Consider the following 17,402-nt stretch of genomic DNA (forward strand, 5'->3'; position numbering starts at 1 on the left):
TGTGATAAATATGCAAAAAACTAAGAAATCACAAAGGAGGAAAGTACTTTTTCACTGCACCGTTTGCTCTGATCATTTTAATAAATTATATTCATTTTTTTATATTAATCTACGTATTAGGTAGTAATTATGAAATAAACAATATCTCAATGTTGCCAACCTGTAAAAACCCGACTGGTCATCATTTCCGGTTTTGAAATATGCTCTGTAAATATACTGACTTGACTCAACCTGTCTAACGTCAGCATGGAGAAACCCATGAAACAGGTTTTGCTTGTTATTATCATTCATCGTGTCCATGCCAACCAGTTATTCCTTCATTATATTTGTCTCCATTTCACAACAGGGAACAAAATCTGCTTTACTCAGTTTGTGCTAAAATATATTATATTCAAAGGTTTATTTGCAGTTCACAAAATATTAAAACAGCCCAGTTTTAAATGGCTCACAACAGTAAGGGTGCTGAACACTGTTAGAAAATGTATCGTTATCCATGCATCTCCACCAGAGCAAGCAAGCAATGATACACTGGATTGCTAAACCAGCACACTTGACAGAATTTAACATGTTAAATGCTTGTTAGAGACAAACTAATACCAGCTTAAAAAGCAGATTTGCTGTTTAAAAAATGTGTCTTTAGAATTTGATGTAGAAACACATGCACATGGATATTATCTTACCTTAATTTTGTTTCATAATTTACCCCCCACCACCTCTTTAATTCACATTTCAATATGAGAGCAAATTATACATAGATTCAAACTGGGGTCATCCATCACACCTAAAGCATTGCTGTGGAATATGCATTGCCTCATGGTAAGTAAATGTTCTTTGTAAATCCTATAAAAATACATATATTAACATTACCTATAAAAAAAAATTACAAGAAATGGGTTAAAACTGCGATTGGTTGATAAAAGTGGCTCACATGCCAATGCTGAAAGTAAACAAGGCTTGCACTGTTCACCTAGAAAACAAGAACGTGATACACAGCAAGCAGGCTTCATGGGATATAAGTAAGAGTGCAGAGATTTATAGTTCATAGACATAATCTCCTTATGTTCTCATTTAATATGATTCTTGCTGCTCTACTGAGCAGCTGTAGAGCTGGGACCAAATCTTATCACTGAATCGTATCCCTTCACTGAACCAAATTAAGATCTATCTTGCGAGGTAACTGTAACTAACCCTCAGAGCCACTGCTGTCCTTTTGTCTAAGATCTGTGGGAGTTTACAGGGTTTAGAATATGTTCCTGGACTTTCAGTAAGCTCTTCTTTCTTGTTTGGCTAAATCTGTATTATTTCAAAAATGCTAAATACACCGCACTAATCTTTCTGGTTGCTTGACTCGGGTACAGCTGGAACTGAAAAGTTCATTAACCGAGCTTCTTGTTTCCCCATCACAAATAGATATTAGGATACAATTTAATTACTGATCACTTTGCCTGAAAGCTATATTAATGGAGCTCTGAATTAATGTGAACTAATGATGAAAAATCACCTGTCCCTATTATCCATTTAACAATTTGTCTCCATCATTTAAAGCAGTGCCTCACCACCTCCCACTTTCAGCCACTCTTCCTGTATGCATACATAAAAAACAAGATATTTTACATATAGTATTCAAAGTATTTACTGATGTGCATCTGTTAGTATTTGTCAGCTGTGAACTTTAAATGGTTAAACCTGAAATCGCTGCAAAGCTGTTGGTCCACATTTTTCATCTATAATAATTCATACATTTACAGCTTAGGAGCTCAAGTTATTTCCTCTAATCCGGGAGGAGAGTATTTAAATCAGCCACAGTTGAAGACTGAGGGTCACAGGAGGAGGAAAGCACCACCTTGGTTGTAGGACAGGTAGGAAAACACGCCTTTTCAGGGAACAGGGCTAAAGTCTGAGCCTCTGTAGGGTGAAAAAAACAAAGAAACAAACAAACAAACAAACAAAAAAAGCGGGTAAAAGACGAGGGGAAAATGATCTTTCTAATGGACCTCCAGATGATGCTGCTGGATGTCATTTACTTCATCCTGAGAAATTCTTTGCGGGTTATCTTGCGTCCACGCACCAAGCCCATTGATGGCGAGCTGGTGCTCATAACTGGATCAGGCGGTGGCCTGGGCCATCTCTTTGCTCAGGAATTCACCAAGCATGGGGCAGAAGTGGTGCTGTGGGACATTGATAGCAATTCCAATGAGCAGACAGCCAAGCTGGTGCGTGAGATGGGGGGAAAGGCGTACACCTACACAGTGGACGTAACCAGCCGGGAGGATGTGTACCGCAACGCAGAGCTTATGAGAAAGGACCTCGGCAGGGACGTTACAATACTAGTGAACAATGCTGGAGTGGTGGCTGGGAAGCGCATCCTAGACTGTCCTGATGAGCTGATTGAGAGGACTATGAAAGTCAACTGTCATGCTCTGTTCTGGGTAAGAACTTTATGATCAAAATCAAATGTATAGAAGACATTTCCCCAGTCACATGTGAAGCAATGAAGCTTCTTATTTGAGTGGTTTAACAGTCCAGATTTACTTAATCTTTCCAACTTTCTTGTTAGCTGGATATACTTGTAGATGCCAGTGTATCACAACATTTTGGATGTTAAGCTTTGGGGCTTACCATAGCTAGTTTCTTTTTTTATTTCTAACTTGATTATCCAGAGCAATACTGTGGTTTTTATGAGTATGGTCAAAAGAAAATGTGTTCCTGTCTAAGTATGCAACTATCATTGCAAACTACTGATCAGAAATCAATCAAGGTCACTAACCATGCATATCCAGAAGATAAATGCTGAAAGTTAATCAGCTGTGAAAATGCCAAAAGCTGGAACAAAAGGCAGAACGGTTTAGCAGCACATCACATAAAACATACATTACACAATCAAATCATAGCACATCTTTGGCCAGTAACTTTTACCGACTAAGATTCAGAGAGCTGGAATTCTTTCTTTTGGATTTCATACTGGATAATCTTTTAACAGTCGGCTGTACACAGAGCATGTTATTGTGCAAACGCTGAGGGACACTTGAAATGTAAAATTGCTTTGCGTCAAGAGCATTATCCCATTCACCCTATGGACTAGCAACTTTGACATCAATCCTCTTAATAAGGAGGTGCTTGTGCAACGTAAGCTACACACAATAACCTACACATTGAACAGTATTTAAGTCACATTTAACAACACTGCACAGTTTGTTGCCTCATTCCATTTTGCTGCTATGACAATGCATGTTTGTCTGGTTGTTCCTATGTGTGGGCCTCAGACAGTGAAGGCTTTCCTCCCCCAAATGAAGGCCCAGAATCACGGACACATCGTGACCATTGCCAGCGTCCTCGGTCTCTTCAGCACAGCTTGTGTGGAGGTGAGCCAGTGCAGGAGAAACACCACTACAATAAGTTTATATGAGAATATGACTAATAAGAATATGGCAGCTTTATTATTGTGTTGCACACTGTTCTCTCACAAAGTCCCAAAATCAAGTAACACATTAAAATGCATATAACGGCACTGGCAGTCAAAGCAGGGCTGGCAAATCACAAATAATGAATATTCAGCATCTCTAAAAGCAGCGTGAATAAGCTCTGATGGATAGATTTTCTTTGTGGTAGGATTACTGTGCCAGCAAGTTTGCTGCAGTGGGCTTCCATGAGTCTCTGGCTCATGAGCTGCTGGCTGAGGAGGTAGAAGGAGTGAAGACTACCCTTGTGTGTCCCTACATCGTGGACACGGGCATGTTTGAAGGCTGCAAGATAAGGTACGCCAAGATAATAATCACATACAGTTAAGGTCCAAAAACTGTGGCGAGTGAAACAATTTTCATAAATTTGGCTCTCTTTCCTGCCACAATAGATACATCATGAAACAATGGCGACGTGACAAGAGTGCAGACTCAACCCTTAATCAAGCCATTTAACTAAAAACATAGCATTAACTGTTGAGGAATTACTGCCATTTTTATCCAGAGTCCCCTATTTTCTGTTAATTGGAAATATCACTGAAGACCTCTTTAATGAACAAGTCTATTTTTCTGTAATTATTTATTTCTTTTCCTTTTTTTTCCCATTAATTAGATGGTAAAAGGTCTAGCGCTGACTCTCAAGGTAGTATTTTGAATCTAGAAGCTATTGCTGTAGTAAAAGAGGTCTCTACAGAAATAAAAACAAAACAAAAATCCATCACTGGCCAACTCGACAGTTTGGTACACTCAGGAACATTAAAATACGATAAAACACACACAGGTTAATTTTTTCGGTTTATCTCTATCCATCTATGTAGAAGACTACAAAAAAGCAAAAATATAGAGTTCCCTAGAAAGTATGAACAATTCATCACCCTCAACAAGAGCTAAATTTGGATCTAATTATTAGTTACTGGTAATCTCTGGCTCTCTTCCAAAGCATGTCTGTGTACTGTCTTCATCCACTCACCCTCAACCGGCAGACCTCCCTAATCCTGGTTCTGCTGGAGGTTTCCTTCCTGTTAAAAGGGAGTTTTTCCTTCCCATTGTTGCCAAAGCACTTGCTCATAGGAGGTCACATGATTGTTGGGGTTTTCCCTGTTTTCTTTGCATTACTGTAAGGTCTTTACCTTAGATTATAAAGGTAAAGGGTGTTGTGATTTGGTGCTATATAAATAAAACTGAACTCATTTGAACTGAAAATTGAATTGAACTGACAATTTAATTGGTAATTAAAAATTAAAGGTCTGTATTTCAGTTGTAGCTTGCCATGTGAAAAATTATGAAAACTGTGTCACTGACAGTCCTAACATGTTTACTCCTAACTCTAAAAAATTTTTTGAATGTCATAGTTTAGACACAAACAAGGAGAGTTTAGTTTGTAGACCTGAATATACCTCACTCACATACACATACAGACTGATTATTCTTTGAGGGTCCATCATAGAAGGCTACATCCAATTTTGCTCTTAAAAGGACAAAAAAATGTCCTCAAATACTCAATGACACAACCTATGTATGAGTCTATTGCTAATGTTTCATGTTGCTTGATATTTTAAATGTTCCTTGATGTTAGGGAGGAAGTGGAACTGCTACTACCCCCTCTGGAGCCCCAGTATTGTGTTGAGCAGGCTATGAACGCTATTCTGGTAAACCAGCCATTAGTGTGTATCCCTCGCCTCACCTACCTGCCTGTTCTTTTCAGGGCGTAAGTCTCACAACAACCTTCACATTTTCCAGATACTAAATAAAGATCAATGCTTTTCGAAAATGTCCTTTTCTATCCATTTTCAACAGCTGATTACAGCATTTAAGCTCCTACTGTCTTTGTTCTTTTTCAGGTTGTTGCCATGGGAATCTAACGTGACTGCTTATCGCTTCATGGGTTCTGACAAGTGCATGTACCCCTTTATTGAAACCACGAAAAAACAAGTGACAAATGGCTCTGTTGCAGTCGCCTAGTCATACATTTTTACACAAAGAAACAACTTTAGGAGTACAAATGTTAACAATACCTTCAAAGGTATTTCAAAGGGTCCACAATACATCAGACAGGAGAGAAAAAAAAGAAAGAAAGAAAATGTGGGTTTTGTGAACAATAGGCCAAATTGTCCATCTGCAGCCATGAGTCAGTCAAATGGAAATAATAAAACAGACTTTACATTTTCAGGCTGATCATTTGGAAGTCTGTACTGGATGACAACTCAGCCAAGTAGTCAGCCTCCAAGAAGATTTCAATAATGCTCATATGAAATGTAAAGTGCCCTTGAAATGTTTTCACCATAAATCTGTGAAATGCCCAAACAGTGATTAAATCCTACACTGATCCAAATGGGAAAGCTTCTTTAATAGCTGTTATGCAATCCTCTATACTGTGTTATATTCACATTTAATAAAATGACCTAAAACAACACCTACAAATGCTGTTAGAACACAGCAAGCAACACGTCTGGTGCATTGTTTTCCTGTAAAGATCATAAACTGTAAGCAAGCAAAAGTAAGTAACACTGCAAAAGGGGAATTTTATTAATCTTTCTCTATGTAGACCAAGAATAATAACCTTAATAATAATGTGTCTAGTATTTATGAGGTATGACCTACATATGTAAGAACTGTCCCTTCTAGAAAAAAGATGCTTAGCTCCACTGACTGACTGCTAATATGGACTTTTGAGTGGAAAATTCTGGACAAACTGCACTTGCAGATCATGCATGTACGAGTGCACGTGTAGTTTACATAGCAGAAGAAGGCTAAAAAGTATTGCTAATCTCACAAGACAGCAGTGATGCAGTGCAACACAGTCACTGGACAAACATTCTCGAATTTTATGCAAGTGAACAAGTATGACTAATGATGAAATATTTCCTGCAGCACAATGTGGTGTTGTAAATGTCTCCGGTCATAACTCCCAGAATGAGCTCTTGTTTGTGCACTCAAGTAAGAACAACTGAAAAGTTTTGGATGAGAAGATTCAGATTATGCACAATTTGTTTTTATGAAGCAAATATTTGGTTATAACGCAACAAACGATTAATAGGACTGTTAAAGTAAATACTGTAAAACTGACGTATTATGACCCTGAATTCAATTAGCAGAATCAGTATTTAGACAGATATAGATTTACTGTAATGATACCTTCAACCTCTGAATGAGACATTAAAGGTGCAATAAAAGCAATTTTAACTATTTTCTATAAAAATGTTAGCAAGCTACCTTGAATGTTAATGAAAGAGGGGGTGAAACTTTAATTACAGAATAGGTTCTCAAAACCACTACCTGAATGATATACATGCTGTTAGTACTGGGTTGGTACCCTGTTTATGTCTTAAGAACCACCTTCATTTTTTATGGCACAAATTAAATTCAACAAGGTGCTGGAAACATTCCTCATAGATTTTGGTCCATATTTGCATGTTAGCGTCACACAGTTGGTGCAGATTTGTCAGCTGCACGTCCATGATGCCAATCTCCAGATCCACCAAATCCCAAAAGTTAAACAATGCTCAAGGGCCCAAAGTGTGCCAAGAAGAATTCCCCACAGCTTTACAACAGCAACATACTGAACTGTTAATACATGACAGGGTTGATCCACGCGTTCATGTCGTTTACTTCAAATTCTCACCCCACCATGTGAATACTGCAGCAAAAATCGAGGCTCATCAGACCTGGCAATGTTTTTCCAATTTTCTATTGTCCAATATTTGTGAGCCCATGTTTATTGTAACCTCAGTTTCCCGTTCATAGTGTAGTCTTCTGCTGTCGTAGCCCATCTGCTTCAGCGCTCCATGTGCTGTTTATTCAGAGGTGTCTTTGACGCATGCAGAACGATCCAGCGTTTTCAGTGGAGCAAATGTTTCATCAGTCAAGTGGCTTCTTCAGTCTCAGCAGAGTACAGATTCCCGAGAACTTATTTGCACAAGCTTAGTTTCTTGATTTGCATATTAACAATCATGAAACTAAGCCCATGGCTCATTGTTATGCAATGGTGCTAGTTTTGGTCATTATGCAAATGTACTGTTTATAAGGTTTGGGAAACCTGCAGTCAGCTGGGACTCAAGATGTCATTTGGATGAGTGATTAAACGCTCCTCTGACTGAAAACGCTCTATTGTCATGAACAGAACCAACTTTCAGGCAATATGTTCAGACGTGATTGTCTGCATGTGGTTATTTGAGTTACTGATGCTGGCCTATCAGCTCCAAGAAGTCTGGCCATTTTCACCTGACCTCTGGTATCAAAAAGGCTTTTTCACCCAGAAAACTGCCCCTTACTGGATATATTCTCTTTTTCAGTAAACAACTTGCTATGAAATAGTTACTTGCTGCAGATTCTGTTGACAGTATCATAAACAGTTGAATATTGAGTCAATTTTGTGTTCTACCTAAATAAACTGTCCAATCAGGGCATATTAGACAATATATACCCCCTTGATACAAGTTTATGAAATGTTCACTCCGTGTGCTTGCTGCAGGGGCTTTATTTACATTCTTTTAAACATCAAAAAAATGAATCACCAAAATATGCCATCTGCCCAGAGATTCACAAGATTTAGCATATGTGAAGGATATTAAAGAGTTAGTATATTTGTAACAACTCTTAAATTGGCCAACATCAGTGCAAAATCATAATCGAGCACACCTCTATACATTACAAAGAAAGAGACAAAATGGCAAATCTTAGTTTTGTGCATGTAAGCACATTTAATTACCATGGGGACCAGAAAGAGTAGGGAGTTTGACATAAGGGAGGAAAAGGGATTTTCAAGGAAACCGGTGCAACAGGGAAACATCCCTGCCACACACAGATTCGACAAGATCACAACACGCTACATTTAATCACAAATTCTTCCCAGCCCTACATGGTAATGTTGATAACACTTCACTTGTGGTTGATATAAAGCACTCTAGGAAAATCAGAGGTTCGCCAGCTGCACCCTAGACAAAGATCTAAACCATATTGAGAATATTCTTTAATGAACTACCTCTGCAGGGGGACGAAACGTAAAACACTTAAAAACAAGAGTTAGCAGTTCTCACAAAGAGTAAACAAGTTCTATGCAAAATAAAGAGTTCACAGTAAATCAATTCTTCCTTTTTCTCCTCCCCTTATCAAGCACCTCTCCCCCTATTTCATTGGCTAGGATGCAGCTACTTTTTTTCTACAAAGCAACAGAAAAATAATGTGTACAATTAAACAACATCAAGAAGGATAGTCTATTTTTCCTATTAATCTTGTTTAACTGTGAACATTTTGTAATGGTGAATATGAACAGTGATGGTTTAGAGTCTACAGAGTCCAAAGTTTCCTGTAGCCTTCTAAATCTGACTAAGAACACAGTGTCTGAGTTTTCTCTAGTGCTTTTACAACCAAACCTTATAATCTAAACAGTGCCATCCAGGGTCTGTGCCAATGTGCTTGAGTTAGCCTGTTTGATGTGCAAGTCCCCTTCAATTTCTTGTTTGCCACACCTGCGGAAAATAAAAAATTATTAAGTTAGCTAAGCTCTCACATAACACTCTTTTTCTTTGTCTGCATACACAAGTGTTTAATGAAGTGGAATATATTCACTTCATTTTTTAAAATAACATGCAAGAATTTACATGTGACAATTCTGTTGTGTTTACAGAGCCCCGCATCATTTAACATCTAACAAGATGTGGCGTTTACTTCTTTCTACACCCCTTATAAGCTCAGTAACACAATAAAAGACAGAAACCTCCTTGTGACTTGCATTTGGTGCACAACTAGCAGTTGCGGTGACCACTTTCGATCAGAGGGTAACGGCACAGGTTGCCTGATAGGAGGCAACCTGTCTCCAAAAATTTGTGGTGTGACTTTGACTGCGATCACTCTCAGAGAGATTGATTATTTGTTATTTGTCACCAAAGCCTAATTTAAAAACATTGCTAACATGAAAGATTGCTAACATGTTGCAATCAGAGTCAGTCTGTACCGACTGGACTTAACTACTTGCCAGTTGGTGAATTCTGGTTATACTCCGATATAAAAGCAAAGTTGCTGAGCGTCTATGTAAGTTTGCATTTAAACCCCCATCCAAGTAATTTCTGCATTTCTATTTCAAATTTATAAGGTTCAGGCTGAATATAAACAGTTAATGTCAATTTCTATGCGTGTATAAAGGGATAGAGTTGCAAAAGATTTTCCATTTTCACCTATTTATCACAGTTAATATTGTATTATCACAGACTGATTGCATGTAATTGCCAGCTTGACCCTGTTCAACTGAAAACTGATCGCAGACTGACTTCATCCTATTTTATTACTGTATTCACACCAAAACTGCTTTGAAGACAGCAGCTGACTAACAAGTGGCTCAAACCTGGTCCTGGGCTTCAAACCAACCATTTCCAAGGTAACAAGCTCACAAGTTCATCACACATATTTTTTGGTTGCATCTCAGTCTCCAACCACTGTTTAGTGTCACTATTAGCATAAAAAAAAGCATCAGACGTCCAGATTTTCTTCTTCTTCTTTTTTTTTGAACCATCCCACACACTCTTCCTCCTTGGACAATCTAAATACACGAACCCCAAGGATTTATTTTCGTGCCATCTCAAACTTCAACCTCACATCATCGACAATGCAACTCAACTTAATCAGAGAATCAGGTGTGTTATATTGTTAGTCCAATATGTAAATATCGGCACATTTCCCTTCTCTATAACACTACACCACCAAAACCTCTTTTTACTCTCATTTTTACTTTTCAGATCTAACAGACGTTTATGCAAACTGACATCACTGTATGTGATTCATCAAATTTTGGACAGCTGCATTTGTCTGAAGGTTTTATTTAACTCTTTCTTGACTGGAAAGAGTTCAATAGCTTCAAAGCTCCAAATCTTTGTCTCTTTTGCAAGCAAAAAAGAGAAAATTAGGTTTTTAAAGACGTAGCGGCAACAAAAATGTAAATGTTTTACAAGTTGAAAGGCAGTATATCTCATAGCTTACCCAGAAACTGGTCCATTTCCTGTCCTTTCGTTTGACTGCTGGTCCAACTCTGAGAGCAACTTCAATATGTTCAGTGCAGCCTAAAAAAATAAGCAACAGTATGCGTTATCTGAGCTGTAACCTGAAAAGTATGAGTCTTGGAAGTCTTACCGTCTTGGAAGAAGCAACAAAAACGAGTGGGAGTGCATGAAGCAGCTGGCTTACACAGCCCCCATTTTGGAAACAGCTGGCCTAAAGCCTTTGTAATGTGTCATCATGACATTAACAGCAATCGTGTGCCTTTTGGTCACACTTGCACGACTCCACACGAGATTTATTCTAAATCCTCTTCATGGAAAGTTGCTGGGATAAAGTTAGGAATTATTAAACGTGTTTTTCTGTTAGTAGCAAGGGCTCAGGGCTTGCACACTGAGAAAGAAAACTGTATTACCTTTGAAAGCTTCCTCTTCCACTCTCAGGCAATAAATATTTAACAACTGATTATTATACATCAACAGCTGACTATACCCCCCATCACTGAAAATGTATTTCCCTCATCACTATTGTGGCTCACTCACAAAGGGTGTCAATGAGTGTTAAATCTGTAGTATCTGAAATAAATACTCACCATATCATGACAGGATTCTACATCTTTCCCAATCCCATGACTGATGAGCGGTGGCTGGGAGGAGCAGTTAATCAGTGACACAAACTCATTCTTATTGTTTTTGGGAAAATCCTTGTATTCCACCTGCAAGCAGATGATATATTTTAAATAATTTATACTAATTTGTACCATGAAAAACAATTTACACAACTTAAACTGAATAATTAAGCTCATGAAAGTCAAACCCATTGTTTACCTGTAGGCCCTGCACAGATGCCAGATAGCCGAGTTGTTCCGAGGGCCTGGTTAGGGGGCCGTGGGGCAGTTGATTCATGTTATTTTTAGTCTTCAGGATAGTCTCTGCAGTCAGTGATGTCCCAGCGTAAAGCAGCTCGTTGGCAATCATGGCAGTGATCGTGGTCTTGCCTGGGTTGGGTATAGTTCGACTGTAGTCCTTGGCCTGGGATCCGTGGCAGGCCCCAACTGCTTGTGCCACCTCAGGCATCATGGGCAGGATCCCTGCAGGCAGCTGCTGGTGGCTCAGGTAAGGCAGGCGGAAGTCCTCCTCCTTGGAACCTTTGGAACAAAAGGCTCCAAGGTTAATGATTTTCTTCATGATTGTTAATACTTTTCTTTTATTTTCCCATCAAGTCTTACCCAGTGTCCCCTCTTCTACAGAACCAGGTTCGTAGAAGGTCACTTTGCGCCCATCACCAGGCTTTTTCACTGGGGTCTAAATATAACAAAAAATTTTACTATATAAATGTAATATAAACATTGGCCACCTAACTTATTTATGAGACTTTCCTGAGGAAGGTCTAAGCAGTACCTTTTCATCAGTTTTGAGTGCCGGTTTTGGGGGTTGAGGCTGAGGCACTTTATACCCCAAGAGCTCCAGCATTTTCTCTGCTGCGTTCCTCTTGGCCACCTTCTTGCTGGGTCCCATTCCCTCTGCAGACTGCCCACACACAGTAACCTGGACCAGAATAAACAGATGGAAGAGATGAACGAAATGAGAAATTAACAAGCGCAGACAGAGGAAAGCAGAGACAGATGTTACATAAGTGCTGCTGCCAGCATGCCTCGGCTGCAGCTGACTCACCTGCATGACAAACTCCCTGCGCCGTGGAAGCCCTCTCTCTGTCACCATGCTGTACTCCGGCTCCTTCTCCTTCTTGGCCTGCTGGATCTGAGCCAAGCGGCTGATGGGATTCATTCCCTGTCCATACTCTGGACTGGTCTGCAGCTGTTGGCACGACAGGTTAATGATTGCTTAAGGAAGCCGTTAGGTGTGTAATCACTATCCCAACTCTAGTATAAAAGTTGCACTACCTTGATGATAGATTTTGTTTTCTTTTTGATGCGGGGCTGCGTCTTTTCTACACTGGGTATATGGGGTAGCCTCTTCAACTCTCCCAGCACCGCTGCTGCTGCTAGCTTCTTTGCAATCTTTTTACTTTTTCCCTCACCCTCTCCTGTGAACTCGCCAACTGTAACACGCACTACAAAAGTCTTCATGTGTGGAGGGCCCTCTTCTTTTAAAACCTGGAAAGCAACAGTGGAAACACCTGATGTAGGGGAGCATTTATACTATTAAACTCAATAGATTATGGACAGTAACATGCAGTGGTGTACAAATTGGTGAATGACATAAAATTCCCCTCTGAATGATAAATAAAATCCATTTAAACCTCAAAGTTAACAGGTAAGTTGCGTTTAAGTGCAATTTCAAAGACTTGACTGATTTCTGATTTGTTCAGATTCTCCTCCTCGGGCTCTCCATTCACCTGTCAAAAAAGAGGACATGTTTAAAAAAAACAAACAACAACAACAAAAACAAAAACCCAGAAGCAATAAAAATCACAGAGTGTGGGCTTCTTTCCTCACCACTGGCAACTGTTGCAGTATTGGCTCCTTCTGCAGTACTTTCAAGGCCTTGGCAGCAGCATCGTGTTTGGCTAACTGCCGCGTTCGTCCTTTCCCAAAAAATTGCTGGCCTCCAACAGAAAGCTCCACATGATATAACATTGGTCCCACAGGAGGAAATGGGTAGTAGTACCTGGATGACAATTGAAGTTAAATACAACCCATTTTCCCCCATTTCCTCAAAAAAAAAGAAAAGAAAAAAAGAGAGAGACAATAAGATTTCTGCTCAGATTTCTAAATGATGCAAACTCACTGTTGCATAGAGCGCTGGTAAGGCCCTGGAGCCCGCACATTGTAGTTGAAGTTCGGTGGTCTCATCCCCGTATATGCGTCGATGGGTTTATAGAGAGGCTTTTTACCAAGTTTGATGCATAGTGCACTCAGCTCTGTAATATGCGTCATAACATCTGCTTTAAGATAAACAAAAAAACAAAAAAGAATTCACTGCTTCTATTCTACAAGGTGTTAACAACAATTAGAAAAGAGAACACAATAAAACCAGTGGGAAGAGCGTACCTTGGTGCTTTCCTGTGCTGCGGGGTGTCCTCACAGTGGGTTTAGGGAGTGTAGTCTCAGCGAGGGCTGATGCAGCAGCGGAATGCTGGGCTTTCTTGATACTGGTCCCCTCTGCCTCCCAATGCTGATCTCCCAGCGTGAGTCTCACTGAGAAAATCTAAAATTGATTCTCCATCATTAGCATAACATTGCAGCAGAACAGGACAACAGTACTAATAAAATGATGTGAGCAACTCGTACCTTTGAGTGAGCTGGCCCTTGCTCACAAAGCAGCTTATATTCAGGTTGAATCTTGTTAAAACGGGCTAACTCATTCACCAAACACATAGGGGTCTTCTCTTTAGGGTTTGCCATGTTAGATACTGTTTATGGAAAAGAAAGATCCAAAATTCTCTTTACAACTATCTACAGGAACCATCATAAAGTCCCACAATCTAATACACATACTATCTGGCAAAAGCATGCAAGGTTCTAACAAATTTTTGAACAAAAAAATCGCAATAAAAGGGGTGTGAGATGCATAATGTGGTCATAAAAACTAAACAATAAATCCCAAACTAATTATTTTAAATGCCATGACCGATAAGTACGCTTTTTAACCAAACAAAATCAGAAAACCTACCTGTGGTGCTATTGTAGGGAGTGGCCGACCCTGCGGGGAGAGCGGAGCTCCTGATGGGCTGGCTGGCGCTCTCTGACGGTAGGGTGCCTGAGGCACAAGGGATGCTGTAGCCAGGCTGTGGCTGCAGGGGGGCAGAAGCAGCGGGCATGGGGCTAGCCGGACACTGAAACTGGAGCTGAGACATCTTCGCTGCTCTAGCTAAGTTAACAGTAAGATGAGGTCAAGAATATAAATTTACAGTGGGGGAGGACTGCTGATTGAGGTGATCTGAATGTTGGGTCTACCTGGAAAAAGAGGACATAAGTTTTAAAATAATAAATAACTAGGATATAAGAAAATCTTCATTTTGACAAAATAAAGCAGCATCAAAACCTTCACAAGAGCAGAAATCCTAGAAGTCAAAGATAAAAGGTGTCAATTGCAGGACTGTCAAACAAAGACTTAAACACCTGAACAATTTACTTACAAGTGCATGGGTTGGGAAAAACAAAAACAGACAAGGGGAACCAAGAGTAGCACCTTCTAGCAGTCAATCAGCACTGCTGTACACTAAGCTTAAGTCAACCTGATATTATCAGTTACACTAAAAAAAACTAAAAAAGTGGTCTTAAACAGGACTATGTGAATTTACTATTTATTTTTCTGCATTTTGCAATTGCCAAAAACAAAATGTTCTTTCTAGCAAATTCAATCAGTCGGGAATGCAATGAAGAAATCCTGGCTTATGTACAAAACAATTTTCCTTTTTATTCAAGATGTAGAAGGATGTGTTTTCTATTGATTCAAACTAATGTTTCAATACAGTCCACAGATCTCAAATGTAATGGTAGTGCATTCCATAGTTTGAAGCTGCAACTTTGAAAGCACAGTCTCCATTAGTTTTCAGTCTGGCAATAGGTGTCGAGCAGAAAGACTTGAATTATCTGCATGTTATATAAGGACGAAAGAGTTCACGAATGTAAGCAGGCATTCGATAATGCAAATCTCTGAAAGTGATCACCAAGATCTTAAACTTAAGTAAGAACTTAATGGGAGGCAAGTCCACTAAGACAATAAAATGTGTGTCACAATATTTTGTAGATTAAAAAAAGCAGGATCGCACAAGACTATTAATGCTTTTCCCCATAAAGACATCATTTGACAACTTTCCCTGTACCATTAATGACAAGTTTGGAATCTCTGTATATATCAATAAAGATGTGGTCTTGGGGCCTTAAGAATAGTTTCGGTAGCTGCCCAGGTAGAGACCACCCTCACCAACTTCTGACACACACACACACAGTCATTTTGTTCTATAAGCACGCTTGAAATATGACAGAAACTGCTCAGTTCAGAAGAGCTTCAATGGTTACTTCTAGCAGGCTTTCAATGGGTAAAGACTTACTGTGTTTTTCAAAACTAAGAAATTGGTCCAATATAACGCCTACATTTCTGACATTTGATTGAGCTGCCACTAGCACAAACAACAACTTCTGTTTTTCCAGTAATAACTCAAATTTAATCAGCAGCCATGCAGTGCTTTATGGCATCATTAACGTCATGAAGGATAGATATTTTTGGAACATTGTGAGGCAGAGAAAAAGAAATGTACAATCGGATATCATCTGCATAACAATATGAAACCCATTTAACGGTGGTTTAAGGAGTGTCCAAAAGGGTGTAAATACATTTCATTGTAAGTAGCAGACATTTGACTGACTGTTAAATACATTGACTGGTAGTTAAATACAAATTTTGTGTTCATTTGAGCACTACAGACATTTGCCAATTTAAAGAAAAGCAGGACAGAAACAGTGATATGTGTCGGGTCCCAGCACAGGTCACCCAGTTTGCCTACATTGGAGAGATAACTTTATCAATCAGCCTATAAGAACAGTGTTGTGCCAAAAACTGATTTCCAGCCTTTGCCAAAAAGTGATTGGCTGTATTTAAACTGCTAAAAATAACTTGTTGGCCTATACTATGTGAAACATATGTCAAATGTATCCCTCATGAATGATATCAAGTTATCTTGAGCCACAAACAACATTCCTATCACAAGGTAGAATCAGTTTATGGCTATTATGTATCCATTTTTAACCAGTTAAAAAGTTTCATTAAAAGCCATTTTTGTTTTGTCAAAGAGTAATCTGGCCAAGAGGACACCAGAAACTGCAAGAAATATAAAAACAGTTATTTAAAGGTATTTTAAATGGCCAAAAAGGATTGGAAACATGGGAAACAAAAACGCATGGAATCACTGGCACAAAAAGTGATAATCTGCCAAGTGACCAAGGGAACACCGTAGTGCCTATTATAGTGCCTATAATAATACAGCACAGTAATGTTTTATTAACAGCATTTTCGCTGCCTTGATCTCACAGTAAGGATGCTGCTGATAAAAACTGAAATCACTTTGTTCTCATTCAAACCACAGCTGGGAGGGTCCGTGCTGTCAAAGGGGCCCTGGGAGCCTTCACTAACTGTGATAGAGCAGAACCACCATTTACATGCAACGACTGTAACCTGCATCTCATGCTAAGCATTATTAGATACAAAAATAATACTAATAACTAATTTGTTTAAGAAAAAATGTTTACCATTAGCTCGACTTACAACACGAAAAACTGAGGCTAGGTGGTTAGCTGATACAGCCGCTTGCAAACAACCACGATTACTGTCTGGTAGGCTTTCTGGACCTGTATATTCGTCAGTGATTTGACTAGCTGTGAGCAGCACAAGCTACTGGCAGCTAATTCCTAATTAAAATCAGGCCGCCGGCTGGATGTACAAGCTTTACAGGAGAAACTTGCTCGCTAACTAGCTTATTCGCTACGAAAGGCAGGGGTGGACATGATAGGACAATCTTTGCAAAAACAAGCCCCGTTACTGAACGGGTGCTGAGAACAGCAAGACAACGCCCAGAGCTCACTGACAACAGCACTTGAAATTTGTTTATTAAATGAATACATCAGAAAAAAGGGGAGGAAACATCTTGTTTAATTCAAATCGAGGCTGGGAGCACCCGGTGTCACCGCTAGCTAGCTAACGCCGACAAAGTCTGAGCACAAAGTAAAGCTCACCTCGTCGCTCCTTCTGTGCGGTTTTTAGTTACTCCACATGACACGCTGATTTACGGCCGTTTGCTTTTGTTAATGGCCAGTTTGGAGAATCACAGTGCGTTATTTTGATATCGAAATGCGAGCGGTGAGGAGGTGGACATTGGGAAGACAGGGCAAACACTAAAGAGAATGGCACTATCTCGCTTCACTCTGCAGGAAGTGACATCGACTAGGAGGAAGTACTTCCACGATCTCAAATATTATCATTCAGGATCGAGAGG

The 17,402-nt window shown here is 39.5% G+C and overlaps 2 protein-coding genes across 4 annotated transcripts; one reads left to right on the plus strand and one right to left on the minus strand.

Annotated features, from left to right (window-relative positions):
* The first annotated feature begins 1,795 nt into the window (after positions 1–1,795).
* Positions 1,796–5,863, plus strand: LOC116334167 (retinol dehydrogenase 10-A). The gene is made up of 5 exons (XM_031757510.2): positions 1,796–2,429; positions 3,264–3,362; positions 3,610–3,755; positions 5,035–5,166; positions 5,300–5,863. Exons 1-5 carry the CDS (start codon positions 1,977–1,979, stop codon positions 5,418–5,420), a joined length of 951 nt encoding a protein of 316 aa, XP_031613370.1. The 5' UTR covers positions 1,796–1,976; the 3' UTR covers positions 5,421–5,863.
* A 2,269-nt stretch (positions 5,864–8,132) lies between these two features.
* On the minus strand, positions 8,133–17,327 carry stau1 (staufen double-stranded RNA binding protein 1). 3 transcript variants are annotated; one of them, XM_031757535.2, is made up of 15 exons: positions 17,143–17,327; positions 14,081–14,360; positions 13,699–13,820; positions 13,459–13,615; positions 13,196–13,352; positions 12,904–13,075; positions 12,708–12,803; positions 12,349–12,561; positions 12,119–12,262; positions 11,846–11,992; positions 11,674–11,749; positions 11,273–11,592; positions 11,038–11,160; positions 10,431–10,510; positions 8,133–8,926 (listed from the first exon to the last, which is right to left on the minus strand). In XM_031757535.2, the coding sequence occupies exons 2-15, from the start codon at positions 14,262–14,264 to the stop codon at positions 8,839–8,841; spliced, it is 2,079 nt and encodes a 692-aa protein (XP_031613395.1). In that variant the 5' UTR covers positions 14,265–14,360; positions 17,143–17,327; the 3' UTR covers positions 8,133–8,838. The 3 variants fall into 3 exon arrangements, with proteins under 3 accessions (XP_031613395.1, XP_031613396.1, XP_031613394.1); XM_031757536.2 differs by having other exon boundaries at positions 13,196–13,349; positions 14,081–14,364; XM_031757534.2 differs by having other exon boundaries at positions 14,081–14,364.
* Positions 17,328–17,402: the final 75 nt, after the last annotated feature.

The sequence above is a fragment of the Oreochromis aureus genome, linkage group 5, assembly GCF_013358895.1.
Source record: "Oreochromis aureus strain Israel breed Guangdong linkage group 5, ZZ_aureus, whole genome shotgun sequence".
In the NCBI taxonomy this organism is placed as follows: domain Eukaryota; kingdom Metazoa; phylum Chordata; class Actinopteri; order Cichliformes; family Cichlidae; genus Oreochromis; species Oreochromis aureus.